Source organism: Carya illinoinensis, chromosome 12, assembly GCF_018687715.1.
Source record: "Carya illinoinensis cultivar Pawnee chromosome 12, C.illinoinensisPawnee_v1, whole genome shotgun sequence".
NCBI classification, from domain to species: domain Eukaryota; kingdom Viridiplantae; phylum Streptophyta; class Magnoliopsida; order Fagales; family Juglandaceae; genus Carya; species Carya illinoinensis.
In genome coordinates, this window is record NC_056763.1 from 26,984,283 (window position 1) to 27,004,562 (window position 20,280).

Here is a 20,280-nt window from a genome sequence, read left to right on the forward strand (position 1 = left end):
GTCGGGTCACGGACAGCTCCTTTTTCAACTATCTACACTGACTATTAAATGCATCATTTTTTTCAATCCATTTACTTGCTGCCGATCCTTTTTAATGATACCAAAAGGGAGAGAAGTTTTAGACTAGAATATTAACATTGTTTAAATTGCTAAACTTGTTATATATGCTTGGAATTATATTTATACTTTTGCTTGAAAAACTAACGCATATTTTCAGGGAGAGCTTAAGTATTAATACAGGTTTCAAATTCTATCAAGTATTTGTCATTATCAAAAAGGGAGAGATTGTTGAACCCAAGGTTTCAAGTTTTATGTGATTATAAATCTACACATGGATTTTGATGATAACAAATGAATTCAAAGAATAAAGGAGTTTCAAGCTCGAGTTGTCCACACAATGGAGTCAAGCACATCAAAAAACCAAGCATGAGCAAGAAGGAAACAAGTTCACATTAAAGTCATAGAGTAATGTTGTAAATCTCTTAAAATTCGAAATTAGGATTAATGCTCAAAATTAATATTTTATCATAAAACATTAAAATACATTTTCCACATGTGCATGAAATTTTTTTAAAAATTAAATTTGAAAATTTTGAAAGATGATTGATTGTCATCTTTTACATGTGCATGCCTTGATTAAAAGGTTGAATTTTGAAAATATTAAAGATGATTGATTGTCATCTTTTATATGTGTATGCCTTGATTAAAGGGTTGAATTTTGAAAATATTAAAGATGATTGATTGTCATCTTTCACATGTGCATGTTTTATTTGAATATTTTCAAAAGTGATTAATGCTTTTTTTAGACTTATACAAAAAGTAAATGATTTTGTTTGAATTTTTTGAAAAAGAAAGTGTGCTCCTTTTGTCATATGCAAAAAGTAAAAGATTAGGTTTGAATTTTTTAAAAACGAAAGTGTGCTCATTTTGTCACATGCCAAAAGTAAAAGATTAGGTTTGATTTTTTTGAAAAAGTGAATGATGTTGTCTTTAACATGTAAATCTTTTTAAATTTGAATATGAAGTCTCATATGCCTATAAATAGATCATTTGGGAGTTTCACATTCACAACACCAAGAGCATACAACATTCATTCAAAGCTTTCATTCTCTCTTCTCTAAGCATTGAGCTTTAATCCTTATTCATTTTGAGAGATATGGTTTGCGCTGTATTGTTCTTATTTCACTCATTGAGGAGTGTTTTCTGATAACCTACCCACTATCAGCTCTTGTATCAGAAAAATGGTGTGTATAACCCTTGTGCGTGTATAAAGTATTCTACACGGGGAATAGTTGAATCATCATGTGTAAGGTGATTGCAAGTGTAAAGGGTGTTCTACACGGATCCTTTGTAGTGGTGTTGTTCAAAAGTGTAATAGGTTTATATCTCCACCTGAAGGAGATTGAATAGTAAATTTGGAAATCCTCAAGGGATAGCTTAAGGCGAGGACGTAGGCAGTGGGGTCGAACCTCGTTAACATACTGAGTTTGCTTCTCTCTTACCCTTACTCTTTATATTTATTTTTATTTTATATTTTGTTTATATTTTATATTATATATTTGATTTATAATTGTTATTTTTTTAATACAACTCAATTCACCTCCCTCTTGTGTTAGTCATCTAAGCAACAATATTCATGAACCGAACCAGATTGATAGCTACCGGTGAAAATGATATATCAAAATTTTCAATCAATGACTCTTTCCAAACCGGTCCCCACCGATTACGCCTCTACCGGGGGGAATGAACCGACACATGAACCAGTGGTCCCATGGCCAAGAATATCAATGCCACTAGTATAGTCTCAAAAGGGATCTACCACAATAGAACTGAATAATTTTGTACAATCTTGCATGTGCGCTTGCCTGTCACTAATTGATTTCCTCAAGCAATGATAGGTACAGGTTTGAAATGTATAAATTTTGTACAATTTTTTTTATAAAAATGTGAATCTCATAAAAAATAAAATAAGTTTTTTACAATAAAACCTACTGTATTATATATGCTCTACATTTTATAAAGGAGAAATATTTTAATTATAAAATTTTTTTATAAAAATAAACTGACAAATTGATATGACTTGATATAGTATGTTAAATTGTAAAAAAATTTTATTATAATTTATTATATAAAATCATATCAATTTATAAATTTATTTTTATAAAAAAATTTTATAGTTATAACACGTCTCTTTACATAAATCTTAATTATTAGAAAATTTGGATAATATTTTTCTTCGGCTTGGAAAACTTTGAAGGACCTATAAAGTATTGTCTGGATTTGTAATTGCAAACAGGCTTTGTATCTGTGGTGGATAAAAGAAAGTGAGACAAAAAGTGATCCAATGCATATATTTATCTTATTTTTCTTTGGGTTTGTTATCCAAGCCTGAAACTAAAGGGCCCAGATCAAATCAAGCCTGCTTATGGGTCAGGCTCGATTCTTCCCAGCATGATTCGCATGATTCGAGTCCAGCATCTAGATTCTGGACCAGACCGACCCGTATCCCAAATAATGAAGCTCCTGGGGCGAGTTTAAAAAGGCAGAACCTCCTCCATGAGTATCCATGCACATTCACGGGCTCTCTGATCAGCCTCAGAGCCTCGGTCTCTGCTACTTCGTGGCTTGCTTCCTCCTTAACGACGTCGCTGCTTTATTCTAACATCTCAGAACTTCTTGCATTTCTGTCACTTCCTTTTCTTGTACTTTTGTTATTATATATCCGGTGTCTCATTGGCTCTGGCGGAAGACGGTTACCGATTCGGAGTCTCATTTAAGGAGGAGAAACCGCTCTGAGAGACTTTTCAAGCTTTCTACTCTCAGGTTGATTTGTTCACTTTTATGCATGATCACGTTATGTTGTTGATTTCTGCTTTGTGCTATTCATAATTGGACTTGTTTATGATCTTTATCTTTCCATTTTTTTGGTTGATGTTTGGTTTCGACTTTCCGAGAAACGTAGGAAAATGAGAGTTTTTAATCTTTCGTTTTCTAGGTTTTTTTTTTTTTTTTTTTTTGAGTCTCGAGGAAGTCAATTATTCAAACTTAGCTTTACTTGCTTTTCGGTTTCGGTTACTCGGTTTCCCCGGGAAGCAAACATTATATCGAAGAAATCTGGTCTGAATTTTTGTTAAATGTGTCTTGCTTTAGGTTTCAGTTGGATTGCTTGGTAATTTATTTTCATATTCCTTACATGCTGCTGGATTGTTTGTTTGATGTTCGAGATCCCGCTTTAATTTTGAGTGTTTGGCTCACTGACTCAGGAGAAAGATCATGGTAGAGATTAGAATGAGGAGGAGTTTTCTATGGATTCAGATAAAGAATTTAGAGTCGCTTCTTGTTCTTCCTTATCTGATGGCAATTCTGATACCCCTGTTCTAAGAAGAAGATCTGTTGTAGGGTATGCTTTTCTTACTATAGTTCCTTGTAGTGATTTCTGAATGGATTATCTAGCTGCCATGCTATTAAAGGACGTATTCCACACCACCACTGCACAGATGACCTGCAATGAAATGAGAGGGTTGCACGGGGTGCCTAGTGAAATTTCGATGTCTAAGTTAGAGAGAAGTGGTCTCAATATAAGTTTGTGAGTCAGTGAATACGTTACCTTTTTGTGTTATTTATAAGAGTGTGATGATAGTGATAACAACTAGTTTCCAGAGTTTATTCTGGAGACTCTACGAATAAAGTGGATTGACAATTGAATGTGTTATCTATTCTCTATTATCCAACACATATCAATAGGGTCAATCCTTGGGCTTGTAGATCAGCCCCGATGTCTCAGACTTGGGCCATTCAACACATGAGCTTATTCCTTTGATGCCCTAAATATTCCTTCCACATACCATTTAGGAATAAATTCCTTGAGTGATTTTCTGATGTTGAATTGTGAATATTAAATTCTTTTTATTGAACACGCCCGAGGCAATAGTCAAAACTTGAAAAATGCTAGTCAGGCCATGATTCTGTTGTTTAGAGATTTTCGCATGGAGACTATCTTCTATCACATGTAAAATGAAGCAAAGCAACTTATGATATGGATGTCTGCTTGTTGCCAGGCAATAAAAACCATTGGGATGCAAAGCAGATAAGGAAGTTAATTTGACTAGTGCATTATAGTGGAATTAATTTTGATTATTAGTCATCAATGTGCTTTTTTCTGGGTGAAATCACTCCAATTCGTATCTTGATGTGAGTTGTTCTGTTATTGAAGGAGGCGGACTGGTCCAACTAAACGTTCAAGAAGAGGAGGCTGGACAGAAAAAGAGGTCAACCACCGGATATTCTAGTTGAAGTTTCTTTTTGTTTTTTGTTTTTATTTTTGTCTGCAAAATATATTGTCAGATGTTACAGATATCCATATAAACTTTGTAATAATAACTTTGAGAATATTAGATCAGGGCTTTCACTTTTTGGAGGAATTGTAATTCAAAGTTTGCAGGTTTATAAATACATTGCCAGTAGTTGTTAGGATTCGAGAGCATAGCATTTAATACTTTTGATGAGTGCACTTACTCCGATCATTGCTCTCTCTCCCTCTCTCCCTCTGCAGCTTTTAAAGGTTTTCTAACGAAAATACCATTGGAATTTTGATGGACAGGATAATGTTCTATTTGAAGCAATCAAAAAGTACAATGGAAAGAATTGGAAGAAAATAGGTATTGGCATGCATATTAGGCTTTTCCCTTGCTTTCAACTTTGGGCTTGTAGTATTTTAAGTGCACTATCTACAGTCTACTGCTTCTTTTTGGATGCCAGCCAAAAATCATTTATCTATGAGGAAGAATATTATAAGAGATAGTCATGACTGACTATTCATCTGGTTTCAGTTGGTTTGATCTGTTCATGACCCTGAATACTCTGCATGTTAGTAGCATCGGAGGTTTTGCAATCATCCTCCTGAAGTTCTTTGTTTCATCATTGGATAAGTGTAATTAGGGTTATTCTTTTTGGTGCAAAGTGTCCCATGTCGATTTCCAGTTTGCTGGAACTTCCTTGATGGATGTTATTGTTGAATAAATTGATATCTTTGAGATAGTATGCATGCAGAAGTAGAATGCATAAATTTTCATTTTCTTCTGCCAAGCCGATCATATAAATGTTTCAATTTCTTGTACAGCTGCATATCTCCCAGGTCGCTCAGATATTTAGTGCTTGCACCACTGGCAAAAGGTTCTGAATCCTAAACTTGTCAAGGGATCTTGGACAAAGGAGGTACCAATCAAATAATTAAACATCAAGTATTTTAGCATGTTTTTGCTGGCGAGAAGAATTAATTAATTCATTTATATTTTCAATGTCATTGATATGCGATCATGGTCCATTTTTCCTTTTCGTCTTGGGACTTTCAGGAAGATGACTGTATAATAGAGTTTGTCAAAAAGCATGGTTGTAAGAGGTGGTCCCTTATGGCTAAGTTCTAATCAGGTCGTATAGGCAAGCTGAAAAAGCAGTGGTTCTACACAACACTACACCTAGAGGGGGGTGAATAGGTGTAATCCAATTTCTATGGCCTTTTGAAAATTAGTCAAACAAACAGTTAATAAATAAATCAAATAGCACACATAATCAACACATGATCTTAATCACAGAGTGAAAACTCATTTGAAGAACATCTTCAAAATCTAAAATCACTCCGGGTGTAAGACACCACCTCAAATCCACTATAGAAATTTTAGTTTGTTACAACCAATTTAGAGACACTCACAAAACTTTTGTAGTAGCTAAACTTGGCTTGCAATACCACGAGTGACCCACTCGATCTCTACACGCATGTAGTGTCGGAACTCCGACTTTCCTATAGCTTCCCACGAGAACCTCTTGATCTCTGCATCAATAGCAGCTTCGGACTCTTCCGGCCAACAAATATGTCCACTTCAATGGACTCAAGTAAGAGTTGATTTTGAGTGTTTTGTGGTAGAAAAGTGTTTATCCAAGAGAGAATCAACCAAATGGGGGAGAGGTTGCTCTAAGAAGTTCTTGGAGACCCTTAGGGTTTTTGCTCTGATTCTCCACGCCTAGAACAGAGGTTAAGTTGTTCTATTTATAGTTCCAATCAAATGAGGCGCTTCAAACCCTAAATTGTAAGAAATCTGGAACATTGGCTCGAGCGAAGTATCGAGCGAAGGTCGAGTGGCACAATCTGCCTGAGTTCGCTCAAGCTCAGAGTCGAGCGAGTGTCGAGCGACACACTTTGCCTGGGTTTGCTCGAGCTCAGTGTCGAGCGAGGGTCGAGCAGTTCACTCTGCCTGGGTTCGCTAGAACTCAGTGTCGAGCGAGGGTCGAGCGGTGCAATCTGCTTGAGTTCGCTCGAGCTGCATGTCGAGCGAGTGTCGAGCGGTGCAATCTGCCTGAGTTCGCTCGAGCGCCCTGTTGAGCGAGGGTCGAGCGAAGTCACGTGTTCTGACCAATAACGGGCACACTTCAAGCACGCTTCAAGCCTTTCCGCCACAATACTTGTTACAACACTATTTTACACAGGTTTTCACAAGAATATGCCAATACGCTCATTTTTCCCTCAACACAAGCAATGCAAAGAAAGGTAGGTGTTGTATGTTTCTAGTTAGGAAATCAGTTTTGGAAGGCATTCTAATTGCTGTGCATATTTCCTGTACTTAAGTTCCCATTATATCTTTCATGTGCGATTGGTTAGTTTTCCAGATACTGTAATAAAAACTTCACGATGGTATCTCCCAGTTCAAGTCTACAAGCAGCTAAATGGGCCAAATGTTTAGTATCTAGCATGTCTGCATGTAGTGTTGTGTATTAGCTAATAGTATTATATATTAATATTTTAGGTGGCACAATCATTTAGACCCAGATATAAAGAAAGATGCATGGACGGATGAGGAGGAGTCAATTCTTGGTAATTACCACCAAATCTATGGTAACAGGTGGGCAGAAATAGCGAGGTTTCTACCTGGAAGGTATGTGTCTAAGATCAATTTATCGATATAGATTACTACTATGTCTAAGATCAATTTATCGATATAGATTACTACTCATAGAATAGTATCATTCTTGGAATACCTATTATATAATTGTAACAATGCGGTCAAAAGATCCCAATTGAGATTGACTTACTGTATTTTGTGGAGTTTCGAAAGCAAACTGTTTTGGACGCATTTCTTTAACAAAGGGAAACAATTCAGTTTATATAATTTTTGCAGTCATGCTAAAAGTAAATTATGACAAAAAAAATTTCTGAAACAACTCTGTGTGGCGAGGGACTCTTGTTTGCAAGTTAGCCAGTTTGGGTTGGAAATTTGTGGGAGCGTAACCTTTTGGTTTCTTGGATATGAGATTGTCCTTGTTTAGGGACTGAGCAAGACAGGTATCTGCCAAAATATATTGATAAGGTGCAGAGAGAGAAAAATAACTGAATGAGTTATCTTCTGGGTAGGGATTACCAAATGATGTTGTTTGGCTCCCCATCTGCAGCAAGCTTCAAAAAAGTTACCACATTCATCTCATTTGATTATTGATGAAATCTTATTCCTAAATGTTTGTTACTCAGATGTTTGGGCAAAAATTAAGTATTGTCTTGTTCAATTGAAAAATGGGAAAATGCCGCATGTGTGTGTGCATTTGTACCATCTATCAGATCATATGTTTGCGTGCAATTATCAAATAGAGTAATCCATACCTTTTAATGGACGCATTATAATCTTCTCATAGTTCATTAATGTAAAAATCAGCAGGACGGACAATGCAATTAAGAATCATTGGAATTGCTCGATGAAGAAGAAACTCAATTTACAATCTAGCGATGTTTGTCGATTGGATATGAATCTCTCCTGGTTTCTGCAGTCCTGAATCAAAACCTACATCTTCAGATTTCTTCAGTTCGAAAACTAAAGTTGAATGCATGAAGATTAATGTAGAGGGATAGAGGTTTGGAAAAATCTTCCCTCTTAATCACAATATGGGTTTGGGGAACAGTGTTGACACTTGTCCTACAGATTTGGTTCTTGGAAATCCTTATGGAAGAGAGATTTGTTCAGTGGCAAAATCTGTAACTGGTGAAATTTCAGAAAGAGGGGAAAGTGAACCATTGGATCCACTAAATGGGACACTATTTGATGGAACAGGAACTGCTGCAGCTGGTATCATCACTAGATCCTTTGATGCATCTTCTTACACTAAACCATGTTGTAATTATGTTGAAGTTCTTCCTGTTGCTGGTAAAATATTTGAATCTCCAAAAAGGTCAGGGGATTATGCCTTAGGTGTTATGAATACAGGAGTGGGCAATAAATCTGACAACCTATATACAACTTCGATAACGTTGGAACTTGATGAGGACATGAGCCATGTCTACATTAAAAACAAAGTCCATAGGGATTTGCTGCATGATGTAGATACAAATCATGGCTGCTCACCTTCTGAGCCACCTTTGCTGAATGATTTGGTTAATGCTATAGAAACTGGTGGATTTCCAAATTCAGATGATTTGAGGCATCCGATGACTCCATTTTGTTATTCTACTCCAGGTTCCCTTCAACAAGGTATGTATGCATCTGGTAGCAGCCCAGAATCCATATTACGGAACTCAGCAATGACCTTTGAAAATACACCTTCAATAATAAGGAAAAAAGAGTTCCACTAAAGCTGGTAATGCCAACATTCCAAATGTCACCTGCACACCTGAGCGTCGAGTCTCATCTAGTCTCTAGTCGTGGTGGACGAGATGTCAATAGTACAGACTTCCTAAACATGAAGCAGGGTTTCAGCTCTTTCTTTCATAGACCTGAGACTTCAGTTGGTTTTGTGTCTCTAGGGAGATGCCTGGAATATGCATTTGACTTGGAAAAGGATTCAGTCCCTGCTAAATGTTGCCAATTAGTATCTGCAAGTGCATCTCAAAATCCTGATATTGGTGCAAATACAATGTTGATACCTTAAAATGATTGGATTGTAAGTGATTACTTTTTCTTTGGATTTTTACCCATTTCTCGGCTATCAAACTTGAGCCTAAAACCTGTATTGCAAAGATGTACTTCCATTACCAGGGACAGAGTAACTAAGATCTGATCACATTAAAATTTTCCTAGTTTGTTTCTATGTACACAACATCATCTCATCAAATTACATTCTGTTAGGTAGGGGTGACTGTATTGTGCACAATAGATCTCTTGATCAATTGATGCCTTCGTCTTGTTACCGGCCCTACATCTGTGTCAAATTGGAAATCTGTGTTTCTAGTTGTTCATCCTAACTTCTGTTCTTAATGTCCCCTATGTGATTAAATCACAAGAGTTGTACCATGAAGGTTGAATAAAAATTCAATTATAAGTTTTTGATGTTGAATTGTTTTATTATTCTTGGTAGGGATTTTCTAGTGTGCATATTATACCCTCTTAAGCTATCACATGCTTGGGAACTTAATTCAATGGAGAGGAATGAATGTAAAGTGGCATTCGTTGCATTTGTTCTTCGAGTGAATAATGACTACAAAACTAGGCAGTTGTTAAAAGTGTCACCTGGACTAATATTAGTTTGAATGCCATTACTTGTAGATTTCTTCAAAGGAAAATGATAGACATATAACACTTTTTACAATTTTTTTTACAACTAAATTTTTGGAAAGTAATGTATAAAAGTAATATCACTTTACATATATATCTTGGTTTTAGAATATGATTATATTAAAAATTATAAAATGAATTGTAAATGTATCATTACTCTTCTTCAAAAGAAGGTAAGGTGATTTTATGCAGCAATATCCAGTAAAGCAGCCCGCCCCTACTGATATATATGGATCAAAAGACACGAGCTTGTTTGGATTTAAAGATGAGATGAGATAATTTTAAATGAAAGTTAAAAAGTTGAATAAAATATTATTATAATATTATTATTATTTTAAAATTTAAAAATATTGAATTTTTTATTATATTTTATATAAGAATTTAAAAAAATTATAATAATATGATAAGATGAGATAAAATTCTTTCTAAATCTCAACGAGATTAAATTGTTCATAATACATTGAAACCCCCTTGGTTTATTTCTTTTCTTCCCATCCATTGATTGCCCATAAATTACGCTGTTTTTTTTTTTTTCTTTTTCCCCTCTCTCTCTCTCTCTCTCTCTCTCTCTCTCTCTCTCTCTCTCTCTATATATATATACACTATGCCGGTAACCGCTGGGCATGCCATCCCAGTCAAATTCAATTATTTATTTATTTATTTTTCATATTTTTTAAATATTTTTAAATATTTTTAAAAAATAAAAAATACATCAATACATTAAAAATTATTTTCTTAATTATTAAATAAAAAAATTAAAAATACTGAACGGTACATTTGAGTTGTACCAAGTGGTGCTACTCTACCGCCTGAGTAGCACCTTTCAAAGTGACCAGCACCGCTCAAAGTGACCACTAGTCACTTCTTTTTTTCTTTTTATATTTTTTCAATGGATTTAAATATTTTTAAAAAATAAAAAAAATACCAATACACTTAAATCAATTCTTTAATCACTAAGTAAAAAATAAATTTTAAAATTTTAAAAAATAAAAAATAAAAAAATAAAAGACCTACTGTCACTTTGAGTGATCAGTCAAGTGGAGACAGCATACAAACTTTGTTGATATATATATAGGGAAAAACTTGTTTGCCGAATGGGGTTGATTGTTCTAGTTGACCTTTGGTTAATTTTTTTTTTTTTAGTGATTAAGGAAGTGATTTTAAATGTATTAAAATATTTTTTTATTTTTTAAAAATATTAAAATAATATTAAAAAAATTTAAAAAAAATAAACTCGGTAAGAGCTGGCACCACAGTAACCCGACCCATATATATATATATATATATACATATATTGGCTATTGCAGGTCATAATTTTGAAAAAAAAAAAAAAAAGAGTTCATAATTCTGATTGTTTGACGAATCTGTCATTGATCAGATACCTCGGTTAATAAATTCAAGACAACCTAGGCCTTAGACGAAGTCACCGAACATCTCTCTTTTTTGGGCCCTTTCACATAGTTGTAAATTTTGAACGGGAAGCATGTCGGTGAGAGTAGCCAGCCCAGATGTGCGTTTTCGTGGATAACGAAGCGGCTACATTTGCGTTTTCTACACCCTTTTAGTTCGATCAGCCAGTTGAACTGTTCAAGTTTTGCAGGTACCCTTTCAAAAAAAAAAAAAAGTTTTGCAGGTACCCAATCTTGAATGATTCCATTTTTTTTAAAAAAGAAAGTACATCCCAACACATTAAAATAAGTCTTATTCTTATCACCGTTTTGCTTGAAATAGATAATACACCAACTTATTAGAAAAAAAAAAATCAAAAAATCTATTTATAAGCTGATAGGTTACACATCTAATAAAATATTTACATAATATAATTTAATTTAAAAGATAAATTTTAAAATTTAAATATTTTAAATCAAATCTTATAATTTAAATAATATAAATAATGATCTCTATGCACGAACTTAAAAATATAATAATTTATTTTTAAAAAAATATATGCTATCTCTCAAAATGTGATAAGTTATATTTTTTATTATAGGCGAAAATTTATAATTTTAAGTGGGGAAGATTGGAAGAAGGTGCCATAACTTTAAATGAAAAACACCAAATTGCTAATAAATTGAGCTGAAAACATTAGCTTTCATTTTCTGTCATGAACTAATATATCATGGATAATGATAGCTTTATTACTATTTAAAATTTTATTTTTATTTTTTTAAAATATTTTTTAAACATATTTAATTATTAAAGAAAATTTAAAAAAAAAATAATTTTATTAATATTGACTTCTTTAATTATTAAATTAAAAAAATATATAGAAGTAATGAACCAATCATTATTCTTATATCATCTGGAATTAATTGGAAAAACTGCTGGCTGCAAGAGACAACGTGGCTAAACGATACTATAAAAGGATCCATTGTTGCTCCGTACTTTTGACCGGTCACAGTCACACGGTCTTACTTGCTCTTTTGAGCCTAATCAATGGAACGATAAAGTACGCCGATTAAAGCGGCCAAAACTAACCAAAAGCAGAATCCAAACCAACCCGATTCGTTGCTTTCTTCGCTGTCTCTCTCTCTATCTCTCCCCCTTACTCGCATCTTCTTATCCAAATTCCTATAAAGTCTCTCCATTGGCTCCATTCCGATCTGTTCATTTTCTCGAGAAAAATATTCTGTTTGGTGAGTTTGCGTCTTAAATGATGTCGTCGGAGAAAACTATTTTGGTAACCGGCGGGGCCGGGTTCATTGGCTCTCACACCGTTGTCCAGCTTCTCAATGAAGGGTTTAGGGTTTCCATCATAGACAATCTCGACAATTCCGTCAAGGAGGCGGTTGATAGGGTTCGGGATTTGGTGGGGCCCCAGCTTTCTCAGCAACTAGAATTCCATCTGGTACCACATTTCCCGCCTGTTTGACTCTCTGGAATTTCTCGTGTTTTTGCAGCTGAGAAAATGAGGGGAAAAAATTACTCAATATTAGTGGGATATTTTTGGCCAATGCTGGTGCTGGTTTTGATTTCTAAAATTAGAATTCAATTAAGTAGTATCAGGATCAAATGAATTGGTACACCGTACATTCGTGTTTTTATCCATTTTTTAAAGGTTTATTGGCAACCAAACTGTGGGTTTGGGGTTTTGGCTTGCTTTCATTATAATACTACGTGGTGGTGTGGTTGCAGGGTGATCTTAGGAATAAGGACGACTTGGAGAAACTCTTTTCCCAAACACGGTACTGAGATGCGTTTTTTTTCTCGCTTTTCTTAATAGACTTTTACACCATCATTTCCTGGTTTCGAAAATTTAATGTAAAAAAATATCTTCAGAGATATATGGCTCTTTAAATATAAAATTTTTCTTTCCGGGAAAATTTTGCTAAGAGTCGTTTTCTGTTGAAGAAAACGAAATTTGAGTCTTTTCTTGGTTTGTTATGTGAATTCACTGTCGCTTAATTTTTTGGCATTGGGTCTTGTATCAACGTATGAGACAGATTTGATGCTGTGATCCATTTTGCTGGCCTAAAAGCTGTCGCGGAGAGTGTTGCATATCCTCGCCGTTATTTTGACAACAATCTGGTTGGCACCATCAATCTTTATGAGGTTATGGCAAAATACAATTGCAAAAAGGTGCGCCTCAGATTTAATTTCTTGAGCTTATCTGTCTTGTTTTTTAATCTTATACCTGTGCGCCCATTATTTGATGCCAAAGAGGAATAGTGTATATCTGGAAGTGAATAAGATATCTAACTGCTAAATTGTGAAGGTTTGTAATCTTCAGTGTGTAGTTCTTTTCCCTGCCCTCGGTAGTTATAGCATTAATCTCCCGGTGAACTTTTTGCACGTGCACCTTTTTGCATAAATTTCATCACATGTTGTCATGTTCTGCCCCTAATGAAACAAAGAATGTTTTCATGTGGGAATGTAGATGGTTTTCTCATCATCTGCAACTGTTTATGGCCAACCTGAAAAAATACCCTGTATTGAGGATTTCGAGTTGCAAGCTATGAATCCGTATGGACGGACTAAGGTACGTATTTTGCGTCCTTAATAATGTTTCTTTGGCACTTCTTTCTTTATCACCTTTCAGATTAATTAAGTAATCCCATTTGCTATTTCTTGCAATCAGAGGAGTATGGGTTCTTTATTTACCTGACATTCAATTTATTCGATCTTTCTAGCTTTTCCTTGAGGAAATTGCTCGAGATATTCAGAAAGCAGAGCCAGATTGGAGAATTATATTACTTAGGTACTTCAACCCTGTTGGGGCTCATGAGAGTGGTAGAATTGGTGAAGACCCAAAGGGTATCCCAAACAATCTCATGCCATACATACAACAAGTAGCTGTTGGCAGATTGCCTGAACTTAACGTATATGGCCATGATTATCCAACAAAGGATGGTACTGCGGTATGTTATTTTCTAGTAAAGAATTTTGAGTAGGATTGGATAGGATGGGCCTGTTTGACCTAGACCATGAATGGTTATATATTCCAGTTACAATCCTTTGTAAGCCTCGTTTGACTTTCTGTCATCACTGGATTTCAATAGAGATGACAGAGTATTATTTTTTGGTTATTAAGTTTCTTTGTTTCTGATGAACAGGTACGAGACTACATCCATGTCATGGACTTGGCAGATGGACACATTGTTGCTCTGCGGAAGCTTTTCACAACAGAGAATACCGGTAATCATTTCTTCCTAATCACATATTTAGATGCTAAGGAATCTGCTGTTGCATGTTAACTGTTTGTTAGGCATCATCTTGGGGTTACTATTAGAATCTCATTTTAGCATTTGGGTGAGGCAAAAGTAAATTAACCAATAGTTTACTCTCTTAGGTTGCACAGCCTACAACTTGGGGACAGGATGCGGTACATCAGTACTTGAAATGGTCACTGCATTTGAGAAAGCTTCCGGCAAGGTGAGTGTTCTCTCTCTCTCTCTCTCAGAGATATTGAATACATGCTGAATTTTTTGAAAAAGTCTAGTTGCAAGCACACTTGTGCACTAAGCAAAACTCGAATTTTTTACTTCAGAAAATCCCCATCAAACTATGTCCAAGGAGGCCAGGAGATGCTACGGCTGTTTATGCTTCTACAGAAAAAGCTGAGAAAGAACTTGGATGGAAGTATGTGGTTATTCTATACTTCTTATGCATTCCAAGTTGCATGACATTGATATTCTTTCATATTTGCTATGATACAACTTTCAACAATGAGATGGATCCTTTCTAACATAACATACTTGAATGTACTATGATTTCTGTGGACTGAGTTACAAAGCCTGATATATGGCTGATAATGTTTGTCTATTAGCAACTAAGTTGGTGCCTTTTTCCAGGGCGAGATATGGTATTGAGGAGATGTGCAGGGACCAATGGAATTGGGCAAGCAACAATCCATGGGGGTACCAGTCCAAACCCTGAATGGCATGCTTAAGTGCGTAATATACAAGGATGTAAAAACCCTTCGGATCACATTCTACCCGACCACATCCCACATTTTTTTAAGCTACCTGCCTTTTCCATCAAGAAAAATAAGATTTGTAAACTTGTTTCTGCAACTCATATTTAAGAAAAACAGAAAATGAATATCCAAAGTCGTTCATTATATATATTGTTGTCTTGTGAATCAGCATGCCTTTCAGTTGGGGGCATGCTGGTCCTTGCTCCTGTCAACCACTGAAATCTCACGAGTAACTTAAATATTGGGTAGAACTTTGCATCCTGTCCAAGGAAACAAATCAATGGTATTTCGGTTTTTGGTAGAAGGAAAGCAGAAAGTGATTGATTGTGGATCAATGGCGTCTGTGAACTCACGAGCTGGTATCATTCCATATTGTCCATAGTTGCTTTTCTCCTGCTCTTAGTTTTGCAATAAAATAAATAAATAAATATATATATATATATTTTTAAACGACTACATTTATACCATAGAATGACTAAAAGTTATGACCTTGGATGTGAGATTACAATTTATATAGAGACAAACAGGTTGAAAATTCACATTTAGAATTACAAGATCATTTATTTCGACTTTTTTGTACTACTCTTTTGGGTCAAGTTATTTTAGTCGAATGGTAATGTTTGGTCATAAAAATTATTTGGAAATATTTGAAAATTTTGAGAATTTGTTTGATACTAGGTTTTGAGAAATGATAGATGAAATTTTGAATAATTTTTTTGTTACAAATAATTATTATATTTGAATTTGTGAAAATGAATAGATAAAGTTGAAAAATTGTTAGAAATATAATTTTTTTAGATTATTTTTTGTTTTAAAATTTATAAAAATTTTGTTAATTTTTTTATTTAAGTAATGATTAGAAAAATAAATTAAAATTTTGAAATAGAAAAAATTATAATAAAATTTAAAAAATGAAAAATATTAAAAAACACATGAGGAATGAAAGTCACTTACCGGTTTTACACTCAATTGGTCCCGAGGGATAGAACATCGGTGAAGAAAAACTCTACTCGCAACCGATTGGGGAAACCCCCGCGGCATCGAGTTCGATGTGGCAAATTAGAAACGATGCCATTTCTATCCCACGAAGCCCTTACGCCTTCTACACAGTCGGTCTTTGTCTCAGCGTATTCAATCTTCCCATTTCCATCGTTCAAACAAAAATGAGCACAACGGTTCCTTCGTCTTCCCCAAGCTCAGGTTTTATATTGATCTGCATGGTGGAAGATTGGGCGGCTTCTGGACCTAGTGTTGCATTTATTTTGTACTTTCCCACGGACTGCTTCATTGTGAAAGATATTACTTCAAAGAATATATTTATTAGCAGAGCCCAAGATAAGTATTCATCATAGATTGTTTGTAGAAGACGGGATCTTGAAATTTAATGAGAGGGAGACTATCGTGTTTGGATGCAAAGAAAATTAAAGAAATTCATGGAGAATGGGTGTCCATGTCCCAAAAGCTGTGCTTTTTCTCCTACTCACGAACTATGATTTTTCTCCTACCCAGACGACCACAGACCTCTGCTTTTTCTCCTACCCGCGAAGACAAATCACGACTACAAATCTGCTTCTTTCGTCATCTCGTGTTGTTTTCGTCTTTTTGTTTTTTTTATAGTTGGATTTAGATGGAGAATATAACAGCAAGTGAACTGGTTGAATTTGGGGTTGGCACTCTGCTCGTATACAACTATGCATCACCATTGCTGCCCCAATAATTGGAGAAAAAATAAGCGCATTGGGTGGGAGAAAAAGTAAGAGCTTTGGGTTGGGAGAAAAAGTAGACGCAGGAAAATATGCTCGCTGCCATGCACAAACAAGAAGCTCAAAGAGAGCTTGAAGAGCTAGAAGGTGAAAATGAAGAAGTTTCTGGAGAGAGTTTTTGGACAGATAGCTCAGAAGGTGAAAATGCAGAATGTTTTTTTGGGCTTTGCTAGATACAGCCGATAAATACAGTTGGTGGTGTGTAGTTAACTGTACAGAATGAATAAAAAAAATTATAAAAAAATTATTTTATATTTAAGAAGACTTACATGAATAAAAAAAATTATAAATTTTTTTTTCATGTAGGTCCCGTATTAATTTTTTTTTTTTTACGACTGTACGTCGACTGTATTTTTCGACTGTAAAAAATATTTTTCATGTTTTTTACTTTTTCTGACAGATACTGGAGTGATACAATCAGCCGATTACACAGCAGTTGCAAACGCTGGTTGTCCGTAGCAGTTGACCATGAAGAGAACATGTCAAGTGGCGAATAATCTAGATACAAATTTTAAACATATAATTTTTTTTTTTTTTATAAAAGTGTGTTTTATTAAGAAAAAAATAATTATTTTAAGTTTTCTTTACAGTAAACTATTATTTTATAAAAGACTTTCACAAAACTTACACATTTTACGCTTATATCATTTTTTGTCAAGGACAAGTTCTAACTAATAACTATTGCTTGGATGCATGAGTAATTTATAGGCTCATTTAGATTCAGATGGTATTTTATCTAATCTCATCTTATTATTATATATCTTTTAAATTTTTACATAAAATATAATAAATTATTCAATTTTTTCATATTTCAATTTAATTTTTTTAAATTTTAAAATAATAATAATATTAAAAAAAATTAACAATATTTTATTTAATTTTTAAATATTTAATTAAAATCATCTCATCTCATTTCTGAGTTCAAATTAACCCGAGTGTATTAGTTGTGCACATGATCTTCATCTGAGGACACACTAGCTAGGAGTGTATGAGTTACATTAGCCAAAAATACACAAATAGTGGTAAGCGGTTTCAATTTTTAAGTTTTATGTCGACTTTTGACACGAGATTACGGATATATTATTAAAGTACGGAGCTTTAATTTGTTTCGTCAAACTATGGCGTGCGTCACATTTTTCTCCATTATATGGTTTTTAATTAGGATCTCTTTTTCCCCCTTAATATCCATATAACATTGATTTTTCGAACCCTACCTCAAAAAATGGGTAAATATCTTGAATCGCTTTCTCTTTCATCATCTCTCTCGAGTTCAAACTGATCAATATATAAATATAGAAATGGAGACGGAAAGAAAGACAATACGAGATAGACACTTTTGAAGAAGATATATAATCTGTTTGTTATGAAAATCAAATCATATGATTATCATAATATCAATAAAGATTTTATTCTCAAGTTGATGTGAAGAATATTTCTATTAAAGTATTTATATATTAAAATTTAAATCTTACAAATCAAATATTATTAAAAATAATATAACATCAAAATTCAAATGTTATTGAATTTGATATTATCTCACAAAAGAAGTCTTCAAAGTTCAAAGTAAAAAAAAAAATAATAATAATAATAATAATACACTTTAAAACAATCGGTCGTCTACATTATTTCTCTTTCCCTCCTTATAATTTGGCAAGTTTATCTTTTTCTTTTTTTTCTTTTCATTTTTTTTACATATTTAAATATTTTCAAAAATTTTAAAAAATACACCAATACACTAAAAGACAATTTCTTAATAATTAAGTACAAAATAAAATTAAAAAATTATATACATAATTAATAAATTAATTTTTAGTGTATTTTTTATCTTTTAAAAATATTTAATTATATTAAAAAATATTAAAAAGAACAAAAATAATTAAAAAACTCAAATGTGCTAGGTGGTACCGAATGGTAGGCAGCAGCCTAGCACTACTCTTCCCTCTAACTTCTAAGCAGTATTTTTTTCTAAGAAAATACTACTTTGTCTCTTAAAAGTGATCACTCCATTTGACCGCTTGTCAAAAAAAAATTATTTTATTTTATTTTTTATTTAATAATTAAGGGAAAAAATTTTAGCACGTATTGGTGTTTTTCTTTATTTCATTTAAAATATTTAAATATATTAAAAATGTGAAAAAAATAATCCAAAAATAAAAATATCAAAATATGTTAGTGGTCAAATGGAGAAGCGCTACTCAGGGAAAATAGTAGTTTTTCTAAGGCAATTGCTAGGGCTCCCGACGGTTCTGACCGACAAGGCAATTTTTATTTTTTTATTTTATATAATTTTTTAAGTATTTTAAAGTCACGTTAAATATTTTTAAAAAAATTTCATAAACTCATTAAAATATACTTTCTTGACTATTCAGTATTATTAAAAAAAAAAACATATCCACTTTTTTCCAAGCAATATTTCATGTGTTTTTTTTAATTATTTTTTAAATGACTTTAAATATTAAAAAAATTCGTAAATTTATTCAAACAATAATTTCTTAATTATAAAATATTAAAAAAATACAAATCAGTATACACTCTCTAAAGAATTGTCGGTGACTTTATTCTTCTTCCAGCACTTTTTTTTTCTAATCATTCTTTTTCCAGTTGAGACAGTGATTTGCTGTTTCCTCAACTAAAAAATGTCGACTTTTGTACTTATCAAACACAGGAGTCAACTTTCTTGTCCATTCTTTCTTCAAAAAAAAATTTTATTTTTTATTTTTATTTTTTGAAAACTTGCTTCCCTCAACTTTACTTTGGTTGACGTCTTCAATATTTTTACTAAGTTTTTTCTTAGTTACTTTTTTTTTTTTTTTTCCTTTTCAAGTGTTCTATGTATTGGATGCAATGAATATGGAGAAATGATGTTTAGAATTCTAGATTTTGTAAGTCTCGTATATTCATTTAAAAAAATAAATAAATTTGATATTTATATAATAAAAATCATGTCTTTAATAATATATCTCGTTATTTTTTTAAAGAATAGAATTTACAAGACTTTCATTATCTTAAAATTATATGACATTACTCTTTTAATTATCTAGTATGGTAAAAAATAATTTAACATTTTGCTCTAGAAGGATCTCATTTCCAAAGAGGGCATGCAAGACTGCAAGTCCTCATGAATTCATCAGCAAGTTGCATAAATTCCAGGAAAATGCTTGTAACATGATTGGATGATGACAATTTTTGGCATCCTTATTTGGAAATTAATTAACCTTTTCTAAATACATATTAAACGAATGTTTGATTATAAAAAAAAATTATAAATGCACCAATCTCGTTTGTATTTCACCCAAAATAAATAAATAAAGCCTCCAAGTTGCAACCCATATTGAGAAGAATAATGTTAGATATAAGTTTTAAATAGATAAGTTCTGTGTAGGTCTTTTGTAAAAGCTTAATACTACATGTACTTATAAGACTCATTTTGTTAGTTTTATTTTGAATTTCAAATTTCATGATTTTCAGCATATTAATAATCGATATATAGAGAAATAAATTTTTTGTAAGTTTTTCTCAAGTACATTTAACATTTTTCTTTGTAAAAATGTGAGCCTCATTCTAAAAGTATTTT

The 20,280-nt window shown here is 33.1% G+C and overlaps 1 protein-coding gene and 1 long non-coding RNA gene across 3 annotated transcripts; both read left to right on the forward strand.

Moving 5' to 3' along the window:
• The first annotated feature begins 2,545 nt into the window (after nucleotides 1–2,545).
• LOC122290209 lies at nucleotides 2,546–9,302 on the forward strand. Of its 2 annotated transcripts, none has more exons than XR_006236328.1 (7): nucleotides 2,546–2,823; nucleotides 3,264–3,400; nucleotides 4,214–4,268; nucleotides 4,601–4,658; nucleotides 5,120–5,214; nucleotides 6,798–6,926; nucleotides 7,698–9,302. It is a non-coding gene; the product is annotated as an uncharacterized LOC122290209 (long non-coding RNA). The 2 variants fall into 2 exon arrangements; XR_006236327.1 differs by having other exon boundaries at nucleotides 2,548–2,823; nucleotides 7,701–9,302.
• A 2,606-nt stretch (nucleotides 9,303–11,908) lies between these two features.
• LOC122288976 (bifunctional UDP-glucose 4-epimerase and UDP-xylose 4-epimerase 1) lies at nucleotides 11,909–15,091 on the forward strand. The gene is made up of 9 exons (XM_043095820.1): nucleotides 11,909–12,375; nucleotides 12,663–12,712; nucleotides 12,971–13,106; nucleotides 13,405–13,506; nucleotides 13,658–13,885; nucleotides 14,081–14,162; nucleotides 14,317–14,399; nucleotides 14,515–14,606; nucleotides 14,819–15,091. The coding sequence occupies exons 1-9, from the start codon at nucleotides 12,181–12,183 to the stop codon at nucleotides 14,901–14,903; spliced, it is 1,053 nt and encodes a 350-aa protein (XP_042951754.1). The 5' UTR covers nucleotides 11,909–12,180; the 3' UTR covers nucleotides 14,904–15,091.
• Nucleotides 15,092–20,280: the final 5,189 nt, after the last annotated feature.